This window comes from Filicampus tigris, chromosome 11 (assembly GCF_054856515.1).
Source record: "Filicampus tigris isolate MCC_2025a chromosome 11, RoL_Ftig_1.0, whole genome shotgun sequence".
NCBI lineage: Eukaryota > Metazoa > Chordata > Actinopteri > Syngnathiformes > Syngnathidae > Filicampus > Filicampus tigris.
The window spans coordinates 24,811,420-24,836,253 of NC_141227.1; the positions used below are offsets into that span (position 1 = coordinate 24,811,420).

The following is a 24,834-nucleotide window of genomic DNA, read 5'->3' on the forward strand; positions in this document are numbered from 1 at the left end:
CAACTAAAGTCTCGGACAGCATCATCGGGAAACCCTCCTTCCCTCCTTCCCTCCTTCCCTCCTTCCCTCCTTGCCTCCTTCCCTCCTTGCCTCCTTCCCTCCTTCCCTCCTTCCTCCCTCCAAAATTCCTCATTGTTGTAAACGTGATCAAATAGGCTACTAAAGTCTCGGAAAGCACTCAGATGTTGTGCCTGCCAAACACATCTTTTGTTACAGGACCCCCAAAAAAGCCTTTATTTTATTGATGGTATTTTTCAAATGCGGCGGCACGGTGATCGAGCACGCCACCTCACGGAGGTCGCAGAGGTCGTGGGTTGGATTCCGGGTCCCGGCCTTCCAGTTTGCATGTTCTCCCCGTGCCGGCGTGGCTTTTCTCCGGCTACTCCGGTTTGCTCCCACATTGGCAAAACGTGCACGGCAGGATGATTGAGCACTCCGAGAGGTCCGGCGCGCCCGCGACAGAGCGCTTCGGATGATGCACGGATGGATATTTTTCAAATGAATTGATGATGAGATTTGTTTTCTGCCAAATATTCCTCAAAAATCCTCAGGCAGGCCACATCAAATAATTGCAATTTTTTTTGGGGGGGGGGACATTTTTATTAGTGAAGCACAGAAACAAGATTCAAGTCATCTTATACACACACACACACACAGTACACTAAATGTTGATATAGCAAAAAAAAATGATCAAGAAAAAAGAAGTTGTCTTTTCATGATTGTTTTGCTCAAATTCCGACTCGCCAATCACTTGATACGGTTTTATCACTTCCACGTTCGGCAAGCGAAGCTACATTTGGAGCGCGTTGGCGACGCATGTCACGTTTTACGAACGCGGCATCCTTTTCGGCGGAGTGGATTTGACCGAGACGGGACTTTGGGGGAACAGAGTCCCGAGTCGGCTTCCTGCGTTTGTTTGCGGCGCGCGGCGGTCAGGTGAGGGGAAGCGGGCGGGCGCGGGCGGGGGGCGGCGGGCGGGCGCGCACCATCTTGAGCGCCTCGTGCACGCCGGCCGCCGACAGCTTGCGGTCGATGTTGCGGAAGCGGCAGCGCAGCAGGTTGGCGTAGGTGGCGCGCAGGTCGCGGTTGAAGAAGGCGTAGATGAAGGGGTTGACGAGCGAGTTGGCGTAGCCCAGCCACAGCAGCGTGCGCTCCAGCCACAGCGGCACGCAGCCGCACGCCGGTGCCGCCGCGCACGCGAAGGGCCGCGCCGTGGACAGCAGGAAGAAGGGCAGCCAGCACACGCTGAAGGCGCCCACCACCAGGCCCAGCGTGGCCGCCGCCTTCTGCTCGCGCTTGAAGACGGACCCGAGGTTCTTCCCGCCGCGCCGCCCATGAGCGCGATGATGATGATGATCGCGGTGATGCTGGAGGTCGGTCTTGGAGAAAGCGGGCAACGGAAAATGGGTTAGCAAGCGAGATGCTTGTTGACGTCACTTGCGGCCAGCACAGAGCCCACCCCCAAAATGACCAAGCCTCGAAAACGAGCCTTGCAAATGCCACAAATGGGATCGTTTCATGTCGCCGTTGACATTACGGAAGCGGACGCGACTTTTAATGATGTCAACGAAAGGCTTCCGCCACGCGAGCGAATGCCACGTCACTTGGGAAGAAGGAAACGCGGCATCTTTTGGAGCCACCGACTCCTTTCCGCTCCTTGGTCCGCCAGTGTGACGTTTGACGTGTAGTTTGGAGGAGCGCCACCCGAGTGTCCAGACTGCCCTGGCGTCCGACGCGGATCCCATGTATGGGCCCGTTCCAAAGAGGCCCGGCCCGGATCGGGAAAATGGCAACCGTACCGGTCACGGTGACGTGAAAAATGCCATCCGTGACACACCGGGCAGACAAATTGGAATTGACCAGCAGTGTCGACGCAGACAAAGTTTGAGTTGAGGGCTGGTTCCGAGTGGGGAGGATTTTTTTTTTTTTTTTTTTTATCACCGCCCCTTGCTTAAATAAGCCCCCCCAGAGCCCCCGGCTCACCTCATCGTCCTCGTCCTCCTCGCTGGCCGCGTCGGCGGACGTGCGGTCGTCTTGCGGCGGGAATGCGGCGACGGCGTGCTTGGCGGCGCTGATCTTGGCGGCGCGGTAGATGCGCGAGTAGGTAAAGAGCATGACGGACACGGGGATGTAGAAGGCCACGGCGGTGGAGTAGACGGTGTAGCCGCGGTCCTGGCTGATGAGGCAGACGCGGCCGTCGTTGACGTTCTCGGCCCAGCCGAAGAGCGGCGGCAGCGTGATGGACGCCGACAGCAGCCACACCCACGCGATCATCTTGGCCACGCAGCGGCCGTCTTGCCGCCTGGGGTACGTCAGCGGCTTGGTGATGCCCAGGTACCTGCGGGCCGCATAAACGGCGCTCAAGGTTCACACCTTCAAAGTCCCGCCATACGCGCGCACCTTGTTTGAGTCGATTTGACCACCTGTCAAGTCCTTTCAGCGGCTTTGCGAGATCATTTGGCCGCCGGATGGCCAGGGGCGACTCGAGTTCATCTCATTTTGAAAGGACCGATTGCCCGTAAATATCGCAAATGTCAATCAGCTTTGCTCTGTTGTCTTCAAACGGGTCCTGTGGCCGCCACGTCTGGCCGTGTGGAAATTGAGCGGGATTGTGCTTCCGAAATGCGGCGCGGGTTTGCCCCCAAACCACCTGAAGCTGTTATTATTGCTCAGCTCTTGTGAGCTTGGCAGCCGATGCAAAGTGGTGGCAGGTGCGTTGCGGCCGACGTCCCCCCCCCGTCCCCCATTAAGTACTCGAGCCCACCTCACAAAATCCGATGACTCCTTTTGCACCTTTGAGTTGACAAACCGCAGAGATGTCAAATTTCAAAAGATTCACAGACTCATTTTGACTGTTGTTATGCATGGGGGGGGGGGGTTGGGGGAATTTTAACTTTGATGGCTTGGGACCTTTAAGGCCATTTTTTTTCCCTCCTATTTCAAGACCGTTCCAAATTGAAACTATTTGCACCGTTCCCCAAATTGAATCCCTCAGCATTTGGGTTCATCTTCAGCTTATCAACATACTCAGTTCAAATGCATCTGCTGTACTTTTGGATGGGACGGAGACTCGGAATGTAGACTTGGTGGTCGTCGGTGGGCCAAAAGACTTTGGGAGTGGCGGCAAGTTTGGGAAGGTGGCGTCCGACGTTTGCTTGACGCGACGTACCTGTCGATGGAGATGGCGCACAGGGTGAGGATGGAGGCGGTGCAGCACATGACGTCCATGGCCACGAAGACGTTGCAGAACCAGCGTCCGAAGCGCCAGCGGCCGCCGGTCAGGTCGGTGACGCTGACGAAGGGCATGACGGCCACGGCCACGCTCAGGTCGGCCGCGGCCAGGGACACGATCAGGTAGTTGGAGGGCTGCCGCAGCTTCTTGACGGCGCACACGGACACCACCACCAGCAGGTTGCCCCCGATGGTGCCCAGCGTCATCAGCGTCAGCACCGCGCCGAGCAGCAGCTTGCCGGCGCGTCCGTGGCTCGCCGTCGGCAGCTGCGCGCAGCCGCTCACGTTGCCCGGCTCGTCCTCCGCGAGAGCCGCCAGAGGCTCGCTCGCCTCGCCCGGACCGGCGGCGGCGGCGGCGGCGGCGGCGGCGGCGACGACGACGGCGACTGCAACGCCGAGGCGCTCGTCGATCAGCGCGCTTGTCCAGTTGCTCGCCGCCATCGCCAGCATCTCATTTATGTGCGCGCCGACGAAGGGACGCGAGATGCGCCGGCGGCACGCGCGTGCGCGCGCACCTGCCGGCCTGCCGTGCGCGCACCTCTTCCTCTGCTACCAAGTGACCAACTACAAATACTCGCTTACCAAGCACATTTTTCAGGTAAAATGATGGGCACACTATTGTTCAACAACGAAAAGTCCATGTTAATCAGATTTTGGGGGAAAATAAAAATAAAAAAAAGCCAAAATACTACACTGTTCTTCTCTTTGTGGCTTGTCACTTTGCAAACTGCAGTCTCCTCATCATATCTCTTTCCGGTTATTTTAGTGACGAAATTGGGGGGTTTTCCTTTCACCATTTTGTCTGTGCAAAAGTCCTTGTCATTGACTCTATGTGAACATGCTCATCGATTGCGCCGGATTCTTGAAAATGATGCCACGCACTTTTGAATCACGTTGACCCGATGCACGCGTTCACAAAACTCCTTCATGCGATGCTGTACATCGGATGCACATGATGAAAATGTATTTCCCCTCATCTCCTCGAAAATAATCCCAGAACATAAGTCACTTGACCACATTTTCATCGTGTACAAACGATGTACATGTTCGAATTAAGTCGATTCCCGTGTAACAAATAGCAAACTCAGTTATGTTGTGGGGCTGACTGATGTCTTGAACGTGTGGTGGGTGCAAAAGTAAAAAGAAAGTTCAATCTCCGAAAGTTTGGTCGCAGTTGCTGGCCAGCGAGGCCAGAGAGGACGAGGACAGAAAACAGCTTGAAAAACAAAACACTACTCAGAAGAAAAGATGAGACTGCTCCGAGTCCTGGCCGAAATGTCATTCATTGGACATCTGTGAATAGTCAAAACAAAACAGCTGCACAGAGCAATGACATTCTCATGTTGCCAGTCGCCCTCCACTTACGCAAATAATGGAAAAGATAAAGCACAATTTCAAACTGCCATCCATCCACCGGGAAGTTGTCGAGCTGGCAATCATCGCGTCCAACAGTGTCACAGCGATGTCACGCGGCCACTCAGCACATTGCAACACAAGTCCGACTTTCAAGTCTTATTTCGCTAGTCGAGTGACAGGTGGCGACCACCCGAGACTGGTCACCAGCCACTACCAGGGCACAGAGTTGACAAACAGACTGGTCGTTCGTCAGCGCCAGACCACATCAAGACATGATTCAACTGACTCAGTTGCAGAAGTCGTTCTTGTCAGTTTGTCGCTGAATCAGCAGGTGGTGCTCAACTCCGACATATTCAAAAGTGCCTTTGACACAATCGGTCTCATTTCAAGCTCCGCGGAGACTCCGCCTCTCCACTTCGTTCCATTGATGGAGAGCGTTTCCGACTCACGAACTGTAGAACAGTCAGTACTGTGTTTATTGCTGGTGTTCGGTTTCATGAAAACAAGTATTTTCATTTAGTGACGTCACCGTTTAGCAAATGTTTTTACTGTGAAAGTTTGGACAAAAAAATCCCACTTCCGTTGAAGTGACGCGTCATCCGGTGTAGTCGGAAAATTGGCGTCGAGCCACAGCAGTGTTTAGCGCACATAGAAAATGAAATTAAAGTTGTTCATCATGAGTATTTTTCAAAAGTGGAACAACAAATTAAATTGGGGAAAAATAAATAGAAATGTCGACGAGGCAGCAGCGCTGTGAGGAAAGCACTTCCTGGTTGCAGCCCGCTGACGTCAGTGTGTAAGTGACTCATCCTGGGTTGGTGCTGCCTGCTGGGGGATGCTGACGGCCCCCGTGTGACCCAACCTCCCCATCCCCATCCCCGTCCCCGTCCTCGTGTGACAGCCACTCCACAACGCCACCATGGAGGACATCCTACGGAGGCTCCACAAAGACGCAGCCGGACACAAGCACAAAAGCCTGCGCGACGCCTGCGTGCTCGCCCGTGGTGAGTCCCACACAACCGACAATGCCGCCCCCTCACACGCACGCACACACACACACACACACACACACACACACCGACAACCACAGCCACCCCAACGACCACTGTCCTTCTGTGTGCGCGTGTGTGTGTGTCTGCGCGCGCGCGCGTGCGCGTCTTGGAGTGGGAGGGGGGCTGGGTGATTTTTCGCGCACATCCACCTGCTGCTGTTGACTCATGGCGATGACAAGGATGACCTAGAACTAGAAAGGAAATACAAGCCCCATATGTACATACGTATGACATCGAATTTATGACATACGCAGAAGAAAAAAACCCATCCTCTCTCCAAGTGAACTTGTGTTAGCTCACTGTTTGGTTTCATGCTTGCTAGGGTGCTAACCGCTTCCTATGACTGTATATTAGCTCGACAGCGAATTACTGCCGCACCAGAAAAACAGCTCATTATAACGTGATACTTTGAACGTTTTTAAAGCGGAAGTCAACCCCAAACTATTTTTTTCAAGAATATGTTCCCAGCAGGCCCACTAGTTGAAACACGGCATTCTGATTAATTTTGCGTTTGTGGAATATAAGCAGCAAAATCCACTGGTTTTTCGCCATCTCCGGGGGCGGCCATTTTGTCTACTGTCGACTGAAAGTGACATCACAACTGCTCACAACGACCAATCACGGCTCAGATTCCGAGAACAGGTCAGCCGTGATCCATTGTTGCCCCTCTAAATGTTCTCGTGTGGTTTGATCGGGGCCATTGCGACTACCTTAGCTAGCCACGTCCTGTCACTACGCCAGTAATGGAAGATCAATAAAGTCCCTCCCGTCCCGTCACACGCACACGCTCTTTGTTGTCGTCGTCCACACTGACCGCGCCCGGCATGTCAACGTAGCGACGCAGCTCGCTGTGTTTGCTAACGGCCGCGTCAGCGTTCCAGTGTATCGGCTGTCTGCCAACTAGCACACGCGTGTCATCGGCTGCAACAGAAATGAATCGCAATACTGATGTTTTTCTTTCTCATCCACCACCCCCCAGAAAGTCTGGAGTCCCACAATGCATCAGCCAAGCTGTCGCCAGCAGAGCTGCGGTAAGAACACTTTTGCTCCGCAACGTTGCGCGTGATGTCGTCAAACAGGAATTATCGATGACGAAAATGCTCTCCGCCTGCTGCCGCGTGATTGGCGTTACATGCTAGCTAGCACGTGACTCCGTTACGTGGCGTCACGTTACAGGATGCCGGCCCACGGCTCGTCGTGTCACGCGATGTGCCGACACGTGAGCGCACGACGTGCCGGGATTCGCCGATGAGCGTTCCGTGTCAGACGTTAGCCTCGTTTCTTCCGGGATGGATGAGACGCGCAAATTTAGGAGGTTGCGTTTGGCCCGCAGGGCGCGCTGCCTTCTGCCACTTGGGATTGCGCTGGAGTCCAAAAACGTCAAGCTGGGTCAGACGGCGCTGAGCGGCATGCAGGTGCTTCCCATTTGGGGTCGTCCAGCCCCGCCTTCTGCGCCACGGTTGACGGCTGCATCTTTCCACCAGAAGCTCCTGTGCGAGGACCGCTTTGTGGGCGGGGACGGCGAGGAGGCGGAGCCCGCGGAGAATCGTCTGCTAAATCAGATATTGGCGGCGGTGCGAGTGACGCCGGAGCTGCACGAGGACCTGCAGGTGGAGGTCATGAAGGTAGGAAGAAGGTTGGCTCGGCCCGCCGCCGCCGCCGCCGCCGGTCCTCCGTCTGGTTTTGTTCTTGTTGCGCTCCCCCAGGTTCTCCTCTGCGTCACCTACTCGCCAAACTTTGACATCAGCGGCAAGTCCATCCTGCGCATCGCTCAGGTAACCCACGCACACGCACACTTCACACTTCCTGTGGCGTGCTAACAAGTGAGCTGCTGCTATCGAGTGTGCTGGTGCGTGCGTGTGCGCGTGCATGCGTGCGTGCTTGTGTGTGTGTGTTTGTCTTTTTTTCCTTTGTTGCCAGCCTGACAATTGAGTGGCCCCTCAATTTATTGTGTTTGCCATGGAAGAAAGGTTCAAGAAACGGTGACTCATATGTGTGTGCGTGCGTAGGTGTGCATGGAGACGTACGCGTGCAACTGCCATCAGCGGAGCATCAACACGGCGGTCCGAGCCACCCTCAGTCAGATTCTGGGAGATTTGACACTGCAGCTGCGACACGGACAAGAGGTGGCGTCATCACGCACGGACGCACAATTAGACAATAATCAACGTCAAACGTCATTTTTTTTTCAAAATTACCGATGCGAAAAAGAAACACTGTGAAAGGGGCCACCGTGATGAGTTCGGGGTCGCTGGGAAAGCAGATTGGATGAAAAGTTGCCATGTGTCGTCCTCAGGGAGCCGATGGAGAGGAGCCCGCTGCCCCGCCTCTACAGAAAAGGGGTACGCCCCCCGTTCTCAACACACCCATCATGTTAAGAATGACTTGTGTGGACGAGACGTGTGCGTGCGTGCGCGCGTGCAGACGTGTCGCCCACCAGCCAGGCGCTGTGCGACGACGTGGTGACGGTCTTGACGCTCTTCTGTGACAAGCTGGAGTCGGTCGACTGGTGAGCGAGCGTGATGTCATCGGCGCGGCGACAGCGCAAGACGCGCTTGCTCTCCGAATTGCGCGTGACGGCTTTTGTGCCGCCAGCGACAAGCAGCTGCTGCAGCTTCTTTACCTGGAAAGCATCTTGTCCATGCTCAGCTCCTGCCCTCCCACAATGCACCTGTCCAGACGCTTCACTGACCTCGTCTGGTACAAACACACACGCACACACACGAGCTCACGTCCCGACATGATGCCAGATGTCACGGTGACTCCGCCCCCCCCCCCCCCGCCCCCCGACAGGAAGCAACTGTGTCCGTCACTGGTGGCCATCATGGGAAACCCGGTCAACGACAAAAGCATCACCTCCCACCACGGCCACGCGGGGGCGCCAGAGTGGGAGCTACTCCATCCGGGTAAGGTGCCGCCGCCGAGCGAGCGTCGTCGGCCGCCGCCGCCGCCGCCGCCGCGACCACCTGGGCCCGTTTTTGCAGGCGCCGGCCAGGAGGCGGAGCCGGCCACGGGAGCCCTGTGCGACCGGGGCCGAGGCTCGGGCCGCTCGTCCGGCGCCCCCGCCGGGACGGCGCCGGTGGTGCGGACCGTGTGCTACGTGGCGGCCGAGCTGGTTCGCCTGGTCAGCTGCGTGGAGTCCATGAAGCCCGTGCTGCAGTCGCTCTACCACAGGATCCTGCTCTACCCGCCGCCGCAGCACCGCACCGAGGCCATACGCATCACCAAGGAGGTGGGTGGCGTGACGTGGCGTGGCGTGGCGTGGCTTGGCGCGGCGCGGCGTGGCGTCAGGTCAGGTCAGGCCGCCTGACCTTTAGCTTGTGGCCGCCTTTCAGATCGTGGGAAGTCCTCAGCGTCTGTTCGATCTGGCCGGGCCGGGCCTGGCCGAGCCCGAGAGCCGCAAGCGGTCCTTCTCCAAAAGGAAGTCGCACCTGGACCTGCTGCGACTGTCAGTACGCCTCTCGTTCGTTCACGTTTGCTCGCACACCCGCCCGGCCGCCTGCCCGTCGCCGAAGACAAAGTCGCGAGCGGGTGACGTGACCGCGAGGCACCACCGATTTCCGATTGGGACGACATGACAGCCTTGAGCAAAAGTCCTTTTTGGAAATCTTTGGCCAAATAAAAAGGGCCTTCTTTTTTCCTCGCCGAAGACGGTCCCATTTCATTTCGGAACCAAATTGAGACGATTTGGTACGTGACCAAGCACCGTGACCTTCCCTTTGAATTCCACCTAGTAAGTCACAGTGTCCCTTCGCCGGTCCGACTTGCGCCGCTCCATCCATCGATCGTTTGAAATCATCAGGCGATTTCTCAGGCCCGAGTTGTTTTGAGCTCCGCGGTCGCCACCGCTTGACGCCGAAAAAAGCAACGGCTCGACTCGCCCGCCACAAGTTGTCGCCGCCGGCTCGGCGAGGCCGGCGCGTGGGAGTGCGCGCACGACGGCGTGACCACGCGTTGGCGTCACGCCCCTTCAACTGTCGATGCGACCTTTGCTCTGATTGGCTGAAGGCAACCCGATGGCATTTGGCCCTTTTATTCCCACGGGGGGCTCGACTGGAGCGTTTTCAATCCCGTCGGTCATTCGGTTTCATTCCTCGGAAAACCGGGCTCGCGCCCGATTCTCTCGTCTGCGCTCCCCCTCCCCTCTCTGCTCATCCGAGAAGGAGGGGGGAGCAAAGTGCCTCTCCTTGGCTTCAAAGAGGCGGCAGGCTTCGCCATGTCTGCGAGCGAGCGGCCAATCGTCCTCTCAACAAAGGGAAATTTTGAGCGCTTCTTGAATCGAAAAAAAAAAGCGCTCGTCGGTTCGCCCGCGCCGATTCACCGCGTCGCCTGACTGGCGCCGCGCGGTCAAGTGACGTCACGCGTCGCTCCGGGATCCCGAGACGGTTCGCGTAATGACGCGATGATCGAGCCCCGCCTTGACCTTCTCAAAGCATGGCGACGGCTTGCCTTGTTTTTGATGGCAACGCCATCCCGTCGCGTGTGTGCGTGTTCAGCGTGATGGACGGCACCGCGGAGGCGTGCGCCAAGGGCGGCATGGAGGCGTGTTACTGGAGCGTGTCCTGCGCGTGTGCTCTGCTGCGAGCGCTGGAGGAGCTGTCGCAGGGGCGGGGCCTCACGCCGGAGCAGGTACGTCTTTGCTGAAGCGCCGTGCGGTCGTCCATGACGGCACGTGACGGCGGGTGCGTGCCCGCGCGCGCAGGTCCGTCTGGTGCTCGGCCGCATTGACGAGCTGAAGGACGGCACGGAGTCGTCTCGGGCGTCCACGGAGGTGAACGAGGCCGACTTCCTGTGGCAGAGGCACGTCCTGTCCTCCGAGGGGCCGCCGCGGGACGCCGCCGCGGAGCGCAGCCCCGACGTGAGCATTAGCATTAGCGTCACCGCAGACGCGGGCCGCACGGCCGAGCGGGAGGAGGACGGCGAGGGGGAGGAGGAGGAGGAGGGGCTGCGGGAGGAGGAGGAGGGGCTGCGGCAGGAGGCGCGCCTGGTCCCGCCCGATGTGGTCCAACAGAGCCACGCTCTGGTCTACCCCGACGTCACCAACTTCCTGTCGGTGGACTCCAGAAGCAGAACGCAGCATGCGCCCACATCGCGCTGCAGCGAGAGTAACTTCAGGTGAGGCGAGCGTGCGTGCGAGCGTGCGTGCGTGCGTGCTGTCTTTGTCTCACTACAAATGTGTGAGCGCGTTTGTGTGCGATCGGCGATGATGAAAATGAAAAGGTGCGCGCGCCTGTGCCGGCATGTTCAGCGCGGAGGAGCAGGACTTGTCGCGGACGGAGTTGGACTCGTGCGACCAGTACTCGATGGCGGCCGAGAAGGACTCGGGCCGTTCGGACGTGTCGGACGTGGGCTCGGACGACGCGTCGCTGGCCGACGAGGACGAGGCCGGCGCGGCGGCGGCCGGCCGCTCGCTGCGCGCGGCGGCGCTCTCGCTCAAGCTGCTGTGCCAGCAGGAAGCCGAGCAGCGCGGGGCCCGTCTCTTTGTGCGCTCGCTGGCCGCGCTGCTGCCGCGGCTGCTGGCCCCCGACGTCGGCGGCGCCGCCCAAGTGGACCGCCGCCTGCAGGACTTTGCGCACACCTTCTGCTCGGGACTGCGGGCCGGTCAGTGGCCGCTCGCCGCTTGCCGCTTGCGTCGAGATTTGCATTGACGCCGGCCGCCGTGCGCTCGCCAGGCGGGATCCCCTCGCCGGGCGTGGAGGCGGGGCCGACTCTGGGCTGTCAGTCACTGATGAACGCCGACGGCGTCTACCTGCTGTCCTTGTACGCGCTGCTGCTCAACCTCAAACTGTGCAAGTGCAACTTCTACCAGCGGAGGGCGCTCCCTCCCGCCCTGGGCCTGGTGAGGGCCGCCGCGCGATGACCGCCCAAAGGCCGCCCGCCCGCCGCGCGCCCGCCGCGCGCCCGCCTCACCTTGCCACCGCTTGTTTTTGCGTGTGTGTGGCCCTTTCCAGAAGGAGTTTGTGCGCGCCGTCCAGAGCGGCGGCGCGCTGGTGGTCTTGTCTCAGGCCTGGATGGAGGAGGTCTACCGTCAGCTCCTGGAACGAGACCTGCTGGCCCAGGCGGGCTACTGGCCGGCGCCCGATGAGACGCCGCCGCCGCCGCCGCCGCTCATTGACATGCTGATTGGTAGCGCGCACACCTGCACCTACGCAAGTCAGTGGCGCGCAAACAGATGTGGGCGCTTACGCCTCCAATGGTCCCCTCAGATATCGACGGTCTGGGCAGCAGCGCCATTGGCGGGCAGCTGATCAGGAGGTGGAGCCAATCGCCCCCCCCCCCGCGACAGAGCGGGCGGCGACGCCGCCGCAGCGGGTGCGCACCTCGGCCGCTCGGCGCGCAATGGTGCGTGGCCGCGCTAACTCTGCCCGTGTCGCCCCCCCCCCCCCCCCAAGGCGGCGTGCTGTCGCGCTTCCTGCTGACGGGCGTGTGGAGCCAGCTGATGGAGGTCCTGTCGGCGCCGCTGACGGGCCGCGCGGCGGGCAGCTCCAAGATGCGGCTGCTCTTCGCCCGAGAGCAGAGCCAGCGGGAGCGAGACGCCATCTGTCTCAGTCTGGACGGACTCAGGCAGGCCGCCGCGCTCAGCTGCGCGCTTGGTGGGTGGCACAGCGAACGCCGCGCATGCACACGCGCACATGAAAGGCCAGCGTCGACTCACTGTATGTGTGTGTGTGTGTGTCTTTGTGCTGCGCAGCATCTAAAAGCAGAAGTCAATCCAAACATCTTTTTTTCAAGAATATGTTCCCAGCAGGCCCACTAGTTGAAACACAGCATTCGGATTTATTTTGCGTTTGGGGAATATAGCAAAATGCACCGGTTTTTAGCCATCTCCGGGGGCGGCCATTTTGTCTTCCCTCGACTGAAAACGACATCGCAACTGCTCGCAACGACCAATCGCGGCTGACCTGTTCTCTGAATCTGAGTCGTGATTGGTGGTTGCGAGCAGTTGCGAAGTCATTTTCAGTCGACGGAAGACAAAATGGCCGCCCCCGGAGATGGCTAAAAACCGGTGCATTTTTCTGCTTAACTTATATTCCACAAACGCAAAATGAATCCGAATGCCGTGTTTCAACTCGTGAGCCTGCTGGGAACATATTGTTGAAAAAAAGATGTTTAGGTTGACTTCCGCCTTAACAGTTTTTGGGTGATGGTTTTGGAAAAACATGCGATACGGATGTTGCACCCAGAGAAATGACATTTTTCGATCCAATAAGAGGAGCACATTGTTTTCATACGGCAAAACAAAGCAAACTCAATATGTTCTGAGCTACTCAATCGGAATTTCCCTGCAAACTGTTGGGTGGCGATGTGCATCTGACCGGTCCAATTCAGAGCGAAGCAGACAATAAGAAAATGATTGCGCGTCTTTGCGGTGTGTCGATGGCGCGGGCCGATATGGCGAGATGGAGATTTTTGTCATGCCTTGCAGCCCTTGTGTGCGTCCTGTTTTATGCGCCCTCAGGCGTGGCCGCCAACTGCGCGTCGGCCTTGGCCCAAATGGCCGCGGCCTCCTGCGTGCAGGAAGAGCGGGACGAGAGGGAGGGGCCTGCTGAGGCGGGGGATGCCATCGCGCAAGGTGAGGGCGCGTGCGCTACAGCAGCAGCAGCAGCCGCTTGAGGTGTGTGGGGGGGTGTGTGTGTGTGTGCGCGTGTGTGCGCGTGTGTGTGCGTGTGCGTGTGCGTGTGTGTGCGTGTGCGCGCGCGCGTGCGTGTAGTGAAGCAGCGTCTGGAGCAGATGTCGCGCCCGGCGGGCATCCGCCTGCACACAGCGCACGTGCTGTGCATGGACGCCATCTTGAACGTGGCCTTGGAGATGGGCAGTCACAACCACGAGTGCTGGCCGCACGTCTTCAGGTGACAGGCGTGGAAAGATGCCTTAAGCCCCGCCCCAGCCACGTGACACCGGCTCACACGCGTCCGCGACACACGCACACATGCCGTCGTGCGCTTGTGTCAACGTTTTTGCGTGTGCGTGCCAGGGTGACGGAGTACATCAGCTCTCTGGAGCACGCTCACTTCAGCGCCACCTCCCAGACGCCGGCGCACGCCACCCTCGCCCAGCGCCGCCAGCAGGGGGCGCCCGCGGACCGGGCCCAAGAGGAAGCCGACGCCCCCCGGCCCCGCCCGCGCCCGCGCCCGCCCACCATCCAGGAGCTTCTGGGCCCGGGCGGCGCTCTGGAGCTGAAAGGGGGAAGCCTGCTGAGCGGCTCGGGCGCCGCCAAGGCCGTCTGCACGCTGTCCGTGCAGGCCGACAGGTGAGCCAAACACCTTCCCAACACCCCCCCAACACCCCCCCCCCCCCCCACACACACACGCCTCAAGCAAAACACGACATCATCATCATCATCATCATCATCATCATCCCCATCCTCATATTGGTGCGTTCACTTGCAATGACGCTCCAGTGCCACCGGATGGCAGCACAACTGCACAGGTTTTACTTTGCTAAGCTTTGATTGGCTGCTGTGCCAACAGTGACAAGCCCCCCCACCCAGCCCAACACATACACCAACTCATACGTGCTTATATAATACATCATCCTGTGTATGTGTGTGTGTTTTGGAAGTGATTTCAAAGCCAAACGGGGCGGATCTTTCTGAGCAGATGGTGCAAATGCAAGGACAAATGTGGGTGTGCGTGCGAGTGTCCCAAATAGGTTGTGTATGCCGTCCTCAGCTGGACTGCTAATGTGTGGCAGGTATTTGTGATTGACTTTTGGCAACTGAGTCCAAAAGAAGCCTTCTGCCTGTCCTCAATTTTCATTTGTGATGTGATCTGCGATGTCATTTTGCAGAGGACGTGTGACGTGACTTTTTTTTTTTTTTTTTTTTTTTTTTGCCACTGCGCCTCCAATCGCTCGCAGACTTCATCTACATTAGGCGTGCCCAAGTCAGGTCCTGGTCCAGGTTCCGCTCCAGCCTGGTTTCCCACGGCAACACACCCGATTCAAATCATCAGGCACCCATGATCTATGTGAATTATTTGCAGAAAGAAACAATGTGCATGTATTTAAAAGGGGAACAAGTCAGCCCAAAACATTTTTTTTCCCGAGAATATGTTCCATGTAGGCCCACTAGTTGAGACAAGGCGTTCTGAGCATATGACATTTGCGTTAATCCGGCCGTTTTGAGCCATCTCTGGAGGCGGCCATTTTGTCACTTTCGTCGACTGAAAATGAGGTCACAACGGTTCAGCTTCAGAAAACAGGTCGTCACCCGAGCCCCGAGCGACTGCGATGATGTCATTTTCAGTCGGCAGAAGTGACAAAATGGCCGCCCCCTGAGATGGACAAAAATGGCTGCATTAACTCTATTCCACAAATGTCATCTTATACCGAATGCCTCGTCTCAACTCGTGGGCCTGCGTAGGACGTATTGTTGGGGAAAAAATGTTTTGGGTTGAGTCCACAGACATTAGCGATGACGGAAAAGGAGTTCGATGAAGTTTGGCTTCGAGCTGGTGTGAGCACGTGGGCAGCGTTGGCACACAAAGCTCTTTTCCGGATGTGCTGGCGTGACGTTACGCGCACAGCGGCTCAAAATGTTGCATTGTCCCATTTGAGGAGGGGGGAAAAAAAAAAAAAAAAAGTCTGGGCGGTGCTCGGCGAAGCCCCGAGCAACGGACCTGTTGTTTTCCTTTGGGCGGCTAACGTTTGGGGGGGTTGGGGGGCGGGCGCTCCGATCGTGGCTCGGCTGCCGACGGACGCCTCAAGAAAACGTTGCCGCTGCCGCCAAGCGTGCGGCGGCCATTCGGGGGTTAGCGCTTGCCTCGTCGCGGCTAACCGGCGGCCGCCTTTGCGCCCTTCAGGTTGTTTGAAGAAGCGGCGCTCAAGCTCAACCTGCTGCCTCTGGTGGGCTTCCTGCAGCAGCTGAGGAAAGCGTCTCAGTGTCAGCTCTTCCGCTCCGTCACCGACACGGGAGACTATTCGCTGGCCATGCCCGGTAGGCCGACTGCGCTTGGAAATTGTGCATTTCGCTCACAAAAAGATGGGGGGCCGGGGGGCGGGGTTGGATCCGATTGCATTTGATTCGATTCGATTTGATTTTGCGGTCCTGAGCGCGCGCGCTTGGTGTTCCAGGAGAAGCCAAGTCGACGCTGGAGCGGCCCAGCTGCCTGCACCTTTTCCGCTTGGGCGAGGCCATGCTGAGAATCGTCCGCAACGACGACAGGCCGCTGCTGCACAAGATGAGGGCCTGGAGCGCGGTGGCGCCGCACCTGGTCGAGGTAGCCAACGGCGGCGCCGCCGCCGCATCCTTGCCCTGCCGGCCGACATCGCAAGGCGCCGTGTGTGTGTCCCCCCCCGCAGGCAGCATGTCACAAAGAGCGTCACGTGTCCCAGAAGGCGGTCTCCTTCATCCACGACGTCCTGACGGAGGTTCTGAGCGGCTGGAGCGAGCCTTGTCACTTCCGCTTCAACGAGGCGCTCTTCCGGCCCTTCGAGCACATCATGCGGCTGGAACTGTGCGACGACGACGTCCAGGACCAGGTGACCCGGGTCACGCGCTTAGCTCGCGGGAGCCGTCCTAGCGAGCGTCCGCGCGGGCGTGTACCCGAGATGGGCCGCGTATCGGCCCCCCGTCTCCCGTCTCGCAAGCTAGCGAGCGTCCGCGTACCCGAGACGGGCCGCGTATCGGCCCCCCGTCTCCCGTCTCGCAAGCTAGCGAGCGTCCGCGTACCCGAGATGGGCCGCGTATCGGCCCCCCGTCTCCCGTCTCGCAAGCTGGGCGACGTTCCAAACTGGCCCCGCTTGCGGGACTCCCTTCCAAGAGAACTCCTTGACTAATCAGCTCTTCACCGTTGTGGGCGCGCTAACGCTGATTGCTCTGGCGGCGTCCAGGTGGTGACGTCCATCGGCGAGCTGGTGGAAATGTGTTCCCCTCGCATCCTGTCCGGCTGGCGTCCGCTCTTCAGCGCCCTCAGGACGGCCCGCGGCGCCAAGATGGAGGCCAAAGAGGAGCCGGCGGCGCGATACGCCGCGGGTACGTACGGCGTACGGGGCCGCGGCCGGGGGTTGAGCTCAGAGGGCGGCGCGCCGACGCCTCGTGTGTCCTGCGCTCGGCAGGCGAGCGTCACGCGCCCGTCTTCGACGTCTTCGAGGCCTTCGTCAGCACGGACAACATCCAGGTGTTCGCCAACGCCGCCGGCGACTACATCATGTGCCTCATGAAGTTCGTCAAAGGCTTAGGTAGGTCCGCGCGCACCGCGGCCAGATGCGCAAACGTCTGGACGGCTCAGCGAGCGCCCCGTCATATGTCGCCGCCGCCATATTGGATGTGGAAAAAGTTGGGCTTCCAGCCGGGATTGGCCTTTCAAAAGTGTCTAGCGTTTGAAGTTTCGGTCCGCTTTTGGGTGGCCGGTTTCAAAGGATGCTCCCGTCTCAAACCACGCTGAGCCCTGATCGTCGCATTTCAAGCGAGGAGGCCGGGGCTCTCGAATGAGGCTTCAACCGCTTGCAAAGTTGGCCGGGCGAGCGCTCGAAATGGCTTCAAAGTCGGCTTTTGAAAAGGAGCTCGGCTTTTGAAAAGGAGCTCGGCTTTTGAAAAGGAGCTCGGCTTTTGAAAAGGAGGCCTTGACGCGTGACGGGGGCGGGGCACGCTGTCTTTGTTTTGCCAGGCGAGCTGGAGTCCAAGGAGAGCGGCGAGTGCGCGTCGGCATCGTCGCGCAGCTCCCTGGACATGTGCCTGTCGGCGCTCGGCTACCTGCGCAGATGTTCTCGGGTGAGCGGCTTCCCGTCGGTCTCGTGACCCTTCTCTCTCGACAACCCCCCCTTCACTCTTGCTCGCCGGCAGCTGCTGGCCGACATCTACAAGATGCCCTCCAAGCCCGTCTTCGCGGGGGCGCGACTCTCCAGCCTGCCGTCGGCGGGCGGTCAGGACGCGCTGGACGGCGTCCTGCGCGACTTTGACGACGACACGGGTGAGCCGAGCGAGGCAGACGGCGGCGGGCGACCTGGGCCGCGTTACCCTAAACCACTCAACCCCCCCCCCCCCCCCCCCCCCGCCAGGGCTAATCCAGGTGTGGCTGCTTCTTCTGGAGCAGCTGACGTCGGCCGCGTCCAGCTGCCCCCGCCGGCACCAGCCGCCCACCCTGGAGACGCTGTTCCTGCTGCTGCGCGAGGTGGCCGTCGTGCCGGGTGAGCTTTCCTCGCCGGCCTCGGGGCCGCCGCCGTCCCGCTCGCTGACGGCCGGCGAGGCTGACCTTCGCCTTTGCCGGTCAGGTCCGGGCTTCGCCATCTTGGCGGTGGTGCAGCTGCTGCTGCCCGTCATGTCGCTGTGGCTGCGGCGGGGCCGCGGCCGCCACGCCTACTGGGACGCCGCCGCCGCCGCCAACTTCAAACATGCCATCGGCCTCTGCTGCGAGCTGGCGGTGGAGCAGGTCAACACCTTCACCAACGCAGGTGAGCGCGCCGGCAGCGCGGGCCGGCAGAGAGCCGCAAACGGGAAGCCTTCCTCAAAGCCACCCGAGGATTTGCGCGGCTTTCTGCCAAACGGCCGCCGGGACGAGCGTCGGGCGGGCCGGGGCGCGAACGTTCCGAGCGAGACGCTGAGAGGCAAAGTCCGCAGCGCCGGCTCTCCGGCTGCGGCGTCGTTGCCGTTTGCCGGAGCCGCCCGAGCCCAGGCGGACGAAGCGCTCGCCTCGTCCGCCTCCTTCAAGGGCTCGACTTGACGCCGCGCTCGACTGGATTGCGCAAACGGTTGAAAGCTTCCCAAAGTGTTGACGGCTCGGCGCGTGTGTGCGCCTCAGACGTCGGTTGCGAGTTTTGGATCAACGTGATGTTGAAGGAGCTCTTCCGGCTGTTGGTGTCGTGCGTGGCGCAACCGGCCGAGACCGTCTCCAGAGTGGGCTGCTCCTGCATCAGGTCTCTCGCGCGCGCGCGCGCGCGCACGCACGCACGCACGCACGCGTGGAACGTCTCACGTTGACGAGACGACGTGTTGGCCGCAGGTACGTGCTGGTGACGGCGGGTCCGCTTTTCACCGAGGAAATGTGGAGGTTGGCCTGCTGCGCCCTGCGGGACGCCTTCTCGGCCACCTTACAGCCTGTCAAGGTACGCGCGCCCGTTGACGTGGGCCGTGTGCTTCACCAAGTTTGATTTGAGGACTGCGTGCGTGCGAGCGTGTTCATCCAAACAACAAGGTCAAAAGCGTCGTGTGAACACACACACCCATGCGGCTCTAAGCTGTAAAGCCGCTTACGTGTTTTACATTTGCACCGACACACAACATCCGCTAAGTCGACACGCACGCACGCACGCACGCACGCACGCACGCACGCATGTCATCAAGAATGAGGTCACATTGTGAACATGGGCAGCCATCTTGTTATTTTTCAAGAGGTTGGACCGTCTCTTTGACTGTACTTGATCTGTCGCGTGCGTGCAGAAGCTGGTGTGGTGTTTCCGGAGCGGTTCGGACACTTTCTGCGGCGACGCCTGCGAAGTGAAGGTGGCCGCCCCGCCCCCGTCGGCCGAGGCCGAGGCCGAGTACTGCAGGATCAGAGCCATGGCGCAGCAGGTCACCAGCGCGCCGTGGGGCCCGTTGCCGCTGCCGCCGCTGCCGCCGCTGCCGCCGCTGCCGCCCCTGCGCTTGTTGTGCCCGTCGTTCTCTGCTCCCATCATCTCTGTCCTCTCCTCTTCTTGCTCTCTCTCTCTCTCTCTGCGTCTTGCGTCCGGCCGGCGCCGGCGAGCAGCTTTGTCCACTTTCCGAGTTGTGCTCAACACGCGCGGCAAACCTTTGAACGTGATCCCAATGTGAAACTTCCCAATTCCGCGGATCACGTTACAATGCCGCAAATTGGACACGCTATTTTTTTCCCCCAGTGGGCGTGGCGGCAATACGCCAGTGAAACAAACTTGTCGGCAAAAATTGGACAACCACCGTCAGACCAGCAGCCTGTGCACCAAATGGCTCCACGACATTTTAGGCCACGCACCGCGGGCGGGACTCATCTCAAATGTATGTGCGTGCGTGTGTGTAGGTGTTCATGTTGGACAGCCAATGTTCGCCAAAGACGCCCAACAACAAGGACGGTTTTGAGCACGCCCAGGCGTGCGTCTTGATCATGGAGCCGCCGCCGGAGCGGGACGGCAACGGACACGCCCACAACAGGTGAGGCCCGCGCAGGCGTTTGTGTTTTCCTGCATGACTGCATTTCATCTCGTCACCTTTTCTTGACTTTTCACACGTCTGACACGTTTTCGATTTGCGGCGACGCCGATCGCGTCGCGATTGGGACATCGAGCCACTTGAGATACGAGTACGATTCGTTCCAAAGTCAAAGTTGGCCCTGGTTTGCCGTCGAGGGGACCGCAAATGCACAAACGGCAGCAAATGGCCTTTGAATGAGGGCAAGTTGCAGCCCAAAGCGCGACCCCGTGCCAGCGCGCCGTGCTCCTATCTCAAGTTTGGGCCGCGGCCTGCCTGCCTGCCTGCTTGCCTGCCTGCCTGCCTGCCTGCCTGCCTGCCTGCCTGCCTGCCTGCCTGCCTGCCTGCCTGCCTGCCTGCCTGCCTGCCTGCCTGCCTGCCTGCCTGCCTGCCTGCCGTGGCCTGGCATGTGCCACGCGCGCTGGCTGGCGTGCGGAGGCGCCGCTGTGGCATGAGAAGCACTTTGGCCCCCACCCCGCTTTGCTCTTCCGACTCAATGCTAAAGAAAAATATTTGACTTTTTCTTCCGCTGCTTTTTAGGAAAGTCGGGTAAGATGTTGTTTTTGCGCCCGTACCACACGTGCACACGCGTGTGCTCCTCCTCATCATGTCGTCGTCGTTGGCTTGCGTGTCGCGTCTTTCAGTATTCCGTTCCGTAACGTGGTGGTGAGCCTGTTGTCACATCAAGTTCTTCTGCAGAACCTTTCCGACATCTTGCTGGAGGTACGCACCGCGCGCGCGCGCGCACGCACGCGCACACGGGCGGAGTGAGTGAGTGAGCGATTGACGGACTGATTGATCGATCAAAGGAGTTGGTCAAGCAGCCCGACGGCCAGGAGAGGGCGACGCCCATCACCCCTGAAGCGCGTCCGGCGGCGGCGGGCTTCCTGCGCTACGTGTCCATGGCCAACCTGTCCATCATCCTCGACCTGCTGCTGGACTCGTACAGGTGGGCGGGGCTTCGGCGGAGGTGGCGACTCTCGACATGTCACGTGTGGCCTCTTTCTGTCCTTTCAGAATCGCGGTTCCTTTGCCGGCGTCTTTTGTTGCCGTCGGTGGTGTAAAAATGGATCCTTTGTTCTTTTTGCCCCCCGCATTGAAAGCATTGCCACTGAGCGCAACGATAATTGTAGAGTAATTCAACATTTGATCAACATTCATTTCCGACATTTTTCATTTCAACAGTCCCCCAAAATTGACAGAGCCCCCCCGTCTGTCTCTGCGCATGGCGGTCCCAAGCGCCGAGTGCATCGTTTTCAGAAGGCTTCGTCTCGCCCAGCGTGACGCGCCATCAGCTCAGTGGCTCTTGCGCCATGGGCGCCGTCTTTTTCTTACTTCAGCGAACCACACCGAATGAGCAACAAAAATGGCTTTGTCATCGGGGCCTCGAGCTCTGCGACGCTAAATCAAATGTTCTTCGGGCAATCGATGGATAGAAGAGAATGCATTGACAGCGTTTTGCCTCGTGATAGCTTGTGACCTTTGACGCCTTCCATGTGACTGTTTGCGTGCGGCGGCGGCGGCGGCATGTCGCGCGCAGGACGGCGCGCGACTTTGACACGCGTCCCGGTCTGAAGTATCTGCTGATGAAGGTGTCGGGCGTGGGCGGCGCGGCCAATCTGTACCGCCAGGCGGCCACCAGCTTCAAGCTTTACGTGCGGGCGCTGCTCGCCGCCATCGTGAGTCAGGCCGACGGCATGACGGCCCAGCAGGTACCGCCCCTTTTTCCTCCCGGGCGGGCCCCGCCTCCTTGTCCGGCGCCTAAACGCGCCGCGCCTTCGCCGCAGGTCAAGAAGATCCTCGACGAGGACCGGGACCGTGACGGAAGCTCGGACTCCTCTCGTCCCGGCTCGGCGTCCTCGGAGGACGAAGACATCTTTGAAGAGACGGCGCAGGTGACGTGTGGCGCATGCTGAAATTTTGCATTTTGGCAGGAATAATATGACTTTTTGCTCACTTTTTGTCCAAGTCACAACTTTTATTCTCAATGCATGACTACAACTAACAAACATTTTTGGAAAGATGAAAAAACATGCACATTTCTGCCACTTTTTTCCCAGCAATTTTTTTCCGACGTGATGTCCGACTTTTTCGTGAAGTCGAATTTTATTTGGAACTATATGACCGCATGCAAATACATATTGTTTGAGGAATAGAGAGATGGGCCCAGCGCCTTTGTTTGGCAACGGACCCGTCTGACGTTTCCAAACGCAAACACGTAGGTGAGCCCCCCGCGCGGGCGCGACCAGCGGCATCAGTGGCGAGGCCCCATGACGTCCCTGAGCGTGGCCCCTACGGCGGCGGCGGCGGCGGCGGGCGGGAGCGGCGTGTCGGAGTGGGCGTGGCTGGTGAAGCGTCTTCACAAGCTGAGCGCCGACGTGTGCGCCAGTTACATCCAGATGCATCGAGACCTGGAGGAGGACGCCGCCGCACCGCCGCCGCCCTCGCGAGGGGGGGACCGCCACACCTTCTTCCTGCCGCTCTTCCTGTCTGAGTCGTCCACGCCCACGTCGGCGGGGGGGGACACTCCCTCGGAGGAAGGCGGAGTCGCGTCTCACACGGCCCGCACCAGCAGGGCGCCCTCGCCGGGGGACACGCCCGCGCACAGTCCGGCGTTCAGGTGAGCCGTGACGCGTCCCCCCCCCCCCCCCCCCCCGCTTTCTCTGTCAAGTACGTTTCGTGACGTTTCGTGATTGTTCAGCTGCGCAGGAAGTGTCCCCGCCAGTAGCGGCGGGAAGGACTGGTGGGAGAGCGCCGGGACCAAGCTGGTCTCCATCGCCAGCGACAAAAGCCTGGCCAAGCTGGTGAGCCAATACAAACGCAGGAAGCAGCAGCAGCAGCAGCAGCAGCAGCAGCAGCAGCAGCAGCAGCGTGACAGACGGCAGGGGGGGCGGGGCCAGGAGCAGCAGGCCCCGCCCCTCAGACACTCGCACAGCGCCGGCGCCGAAGTCCTCAGGTGCCGATCGGACTCGGCCGTCAGCTCTCACGGACACGTGGCCGCCAGTGACGCGCAGGCGCAGATCCAGGTGGCGGTGCCGCGCCCTCTGCCAAACGTGGCGCCGACATGTCACATTGCCGCCACGGCCTTTGCCGACCTCTTGACGACGCGGCGCCAAGGCCAGTGAGCCGCTTTCCACGCAAGAGGCCCCTGAGCAATGGGAGCCATTCGCCAGCGGAGCGGAAATTGAGCAAATTTGGACTTGGGTCTTTCCACCCGACAGGGACGCGGTGTGACATGTTGAGCCACGTTGCCGTTTGTGACATTTGTGTTGTGCTGTGACGTCTCTGAACGTCTGAACATGAACATGTTGTGACGCGTCGCAAAGCCGATGCGTTCCTGACGCTGTGTTTGCGTGTCCCGCAGGCCTGGAGCAACATGGTGGCGACGGCGCTGCATCAGGTCCTGCGGCTTTCGGACGCGGCCTTCGTGGCGCTTCAGCCGGCGCTCTACCCCAGCGTGTGCCAGCTGGCGTGCCACGTCACCGACGCCGCCGTGCGCCAGGCCCTGTGCGATTGGCTGGGACGCGTGGGAAAGCTCTATGACATTGTGGCGTGACGTCACGCGCCGGACGGCCGCCCGCCCGCCCGTCTGCCCGAGAGCGCGGCGGCGGTGCTTTAGCTCGACGTGGCTAACTTCCCGCTAGCTTTCTGACACAGCGAGTGTGGAACCGCAGTGTGAGCCAAAGGTGATGAGGACCAAGATGATGATGAGGACTACATCTCGCGCCATGTGTTTGTTGCTTATTGATTGATGTCTACTTGGTGTATTGGATGTGTCTTTATGGATTTGCGTCCGTTCTTTATGCTATTAAAGTTGTTGTGATGAGCATCAAGCAGCACGCAGCGACTCGGCTAACTTGTTTCCTTGGCTTTGGTCACGTGACGTGGGCGGCGTTCATTTGGCTCCCCGGCAGAGGGCATTGCTACCCGGCCGACACGGCGCCCTCCGAAATACTTTTCTTGTTCAGTTCTCCTTCCACAAAAGCAATATTAAGCTGATTACTTTTTTGTCCCGCGCCACATCAATGCATTCTCGAAAAAGGAATGTCGGTTTATATGCCCGTCAATAAGTCAGTGGTGCGTCATAAATTGAGACAACAGATGCTAACAAATGCATTTTACTCCTCAGTAATCGTTTATGCTCATCTATAGATAAAAAAAAAAAACCTTTCGATGTGTATTTTGTGTTCCGATTTGATTTCGGTGGTTCAATGTCATAGGAAGTGAGTGAGCTGAGCTGAGCTGAGCTGAGCTGAGCTGAGCTGAGCTGAACTGAGCTGAGGTGAGCGGCGACGCCCTTCGCCGCATGGTCCACTTGCCCCGATGACCAGCTGGACGGACGCCCTACTTGCCGGCTGCGGGCACGCGCACGTTCGTGGCAGGAAATAGGCCACGGACGTGTGTGTGTGCGCGCGGCGCATGGCGGCCGCTGTCACGTCGCCATGACGACATTGCTCACTTGACTGGGGGATTTGAGATTTCCACACGAATGGATCATCTCAAAGTTCATCTTCGACGTTAAGCAGCTTTGAGGCGGATCGTTGCCTTTTTCTTTTTTTTGTTGTTTTTTACTTGGTTTCATTTCCTATTGATGGTTGGGATTAAACGAAAGGCACAAAAGAAGAAAAAGTCAATCGGCTTTGCGATGCGTGTGAGAACATCTTGGCATGAAGCGCTGCGAAAGGTGGAAAAGCATCGAGCAATTTTCCATCGCAATAGCCACACGTTGCTCTTCTTTGACACCTCTCGGCTTCTCCCTGCCGCTTCCTGCCATCGGTGCGCCCCTAATATTACTTGATGCGTGCAGACGTTCAGGAATGTATAGTAGCGAGTATTAAATTCCCCACCCACATGTGTTGCTGCACCATTGCTAATGAGCCTTAGCAATAAGCTAGCGGACTGAAAGGCTAAGCCGAGTGCTTGTTTGGAATGCACATGCGGTCCCTTGGTTTTCGCTTTAGTAGATTCGCTTCCTTGAAACAAACACGTTTGAATGACTATTTGCCAAACTGTTGCTGGCACCGCTCGGTGCTCGCAAGCTCTCAGCAAATCTCG

At 59.2% G+C, this 24,834-nt stretch overlaps 2 protein-coding genes across 2 annotated transcripts; one reads left to right on the forward strand and one right to left on the reverse strand.

Moving 5' to 3' along the window:
• Positions 1 to 652: 652 nt before the first annotated feature.
• Positions 653 to 4,398, reverse strand: LOC147140297 (5-hydroxytryptamine receptor 7-like). Its single transcript, XM_086045018.1, has 3 exons — positions 3,170 to 4,398; positions 1,984 to 2,338; positions 653 to 1,379 (listed from the first exon to the last, which is right to left on the reverse strand). Exons 1-3 carry the CDS (start codon positions 3,679 to 3,681, stop codon positions 933 to 935), a joined length of 1,314 nt encoding a protein of 437 aa, XP_085901144.1. The 5' UTR covers positions 3,682 to 4,398; the 3' UTR covers positions 653 to 932.
• A 993-nt stretch (positions 4,399 to 5,391) lies between these two features.
• arfgef3 (ARFGEF family member 3) lies at positions 5,392 to 23,618 on the forward strand. Its single transcript, XM_086044701.1, is given in 44 exon segments — positions 5,392 to 5,591; positions 6,619 to 6,670; positions 6,973 to 7,054; positions 7,124 to 7,264; positions 7,346 to 7,414; positions 7,649 to 7,765; positions 7,936 to 7,981; positions 8,064 to 8,148; positions 8,235 to 8,339; positions 8,433 to 8,545; positions 8,624 to 8,871; positions 8,975 to 9,087; positions 10,136 to 10,268; positions 10,342 to 10,754; positions 10,888 to 11,240; positions 11,312 to 11,478; positions 11,591 to 11,765; positions 11,846 to 11,907; positions 11,909 to 11,951; positions 12,032 to 12,232; positions 13,099 to 13,212; positions 13,351 to 13,489; positions 13,615 to 13,890; positions 15,443 to 15,576; positions 15,714 to 15,859; positions 15,942 to 16,121; positions 16,473 to 16,614; positions 16,698 to 16,820; positions 17,249 to 17,352; positions 17,425 to 17,551; positions 17,640 to 17,768; positions 17,853 to 18,032; positions 18,380 to 18,494; positions 18,581 to 18,683; positions 19,018 to 19,149; positions 19,613 to 19,743; positions 20,320 to 20,328; positions 20,424 to 20,502; positions 20,589 to 20,728; positions 21,320 to 21,491; positions 21,567 to 21,674; positions 22,002 to 22,399; positions 22,481 to 22,805; positions 23,144 to 23,618. Coding segments are annotated over 44 exon segments (6,501 nt in total). The 5' UTR covers positions 5,392 to 5,506; the 3' UTR covers positions 23,336 to 23,618.
• The last annotated feature ends 1,216 nt before the right edge of the window (positions 23,619 to 24,834 follow it).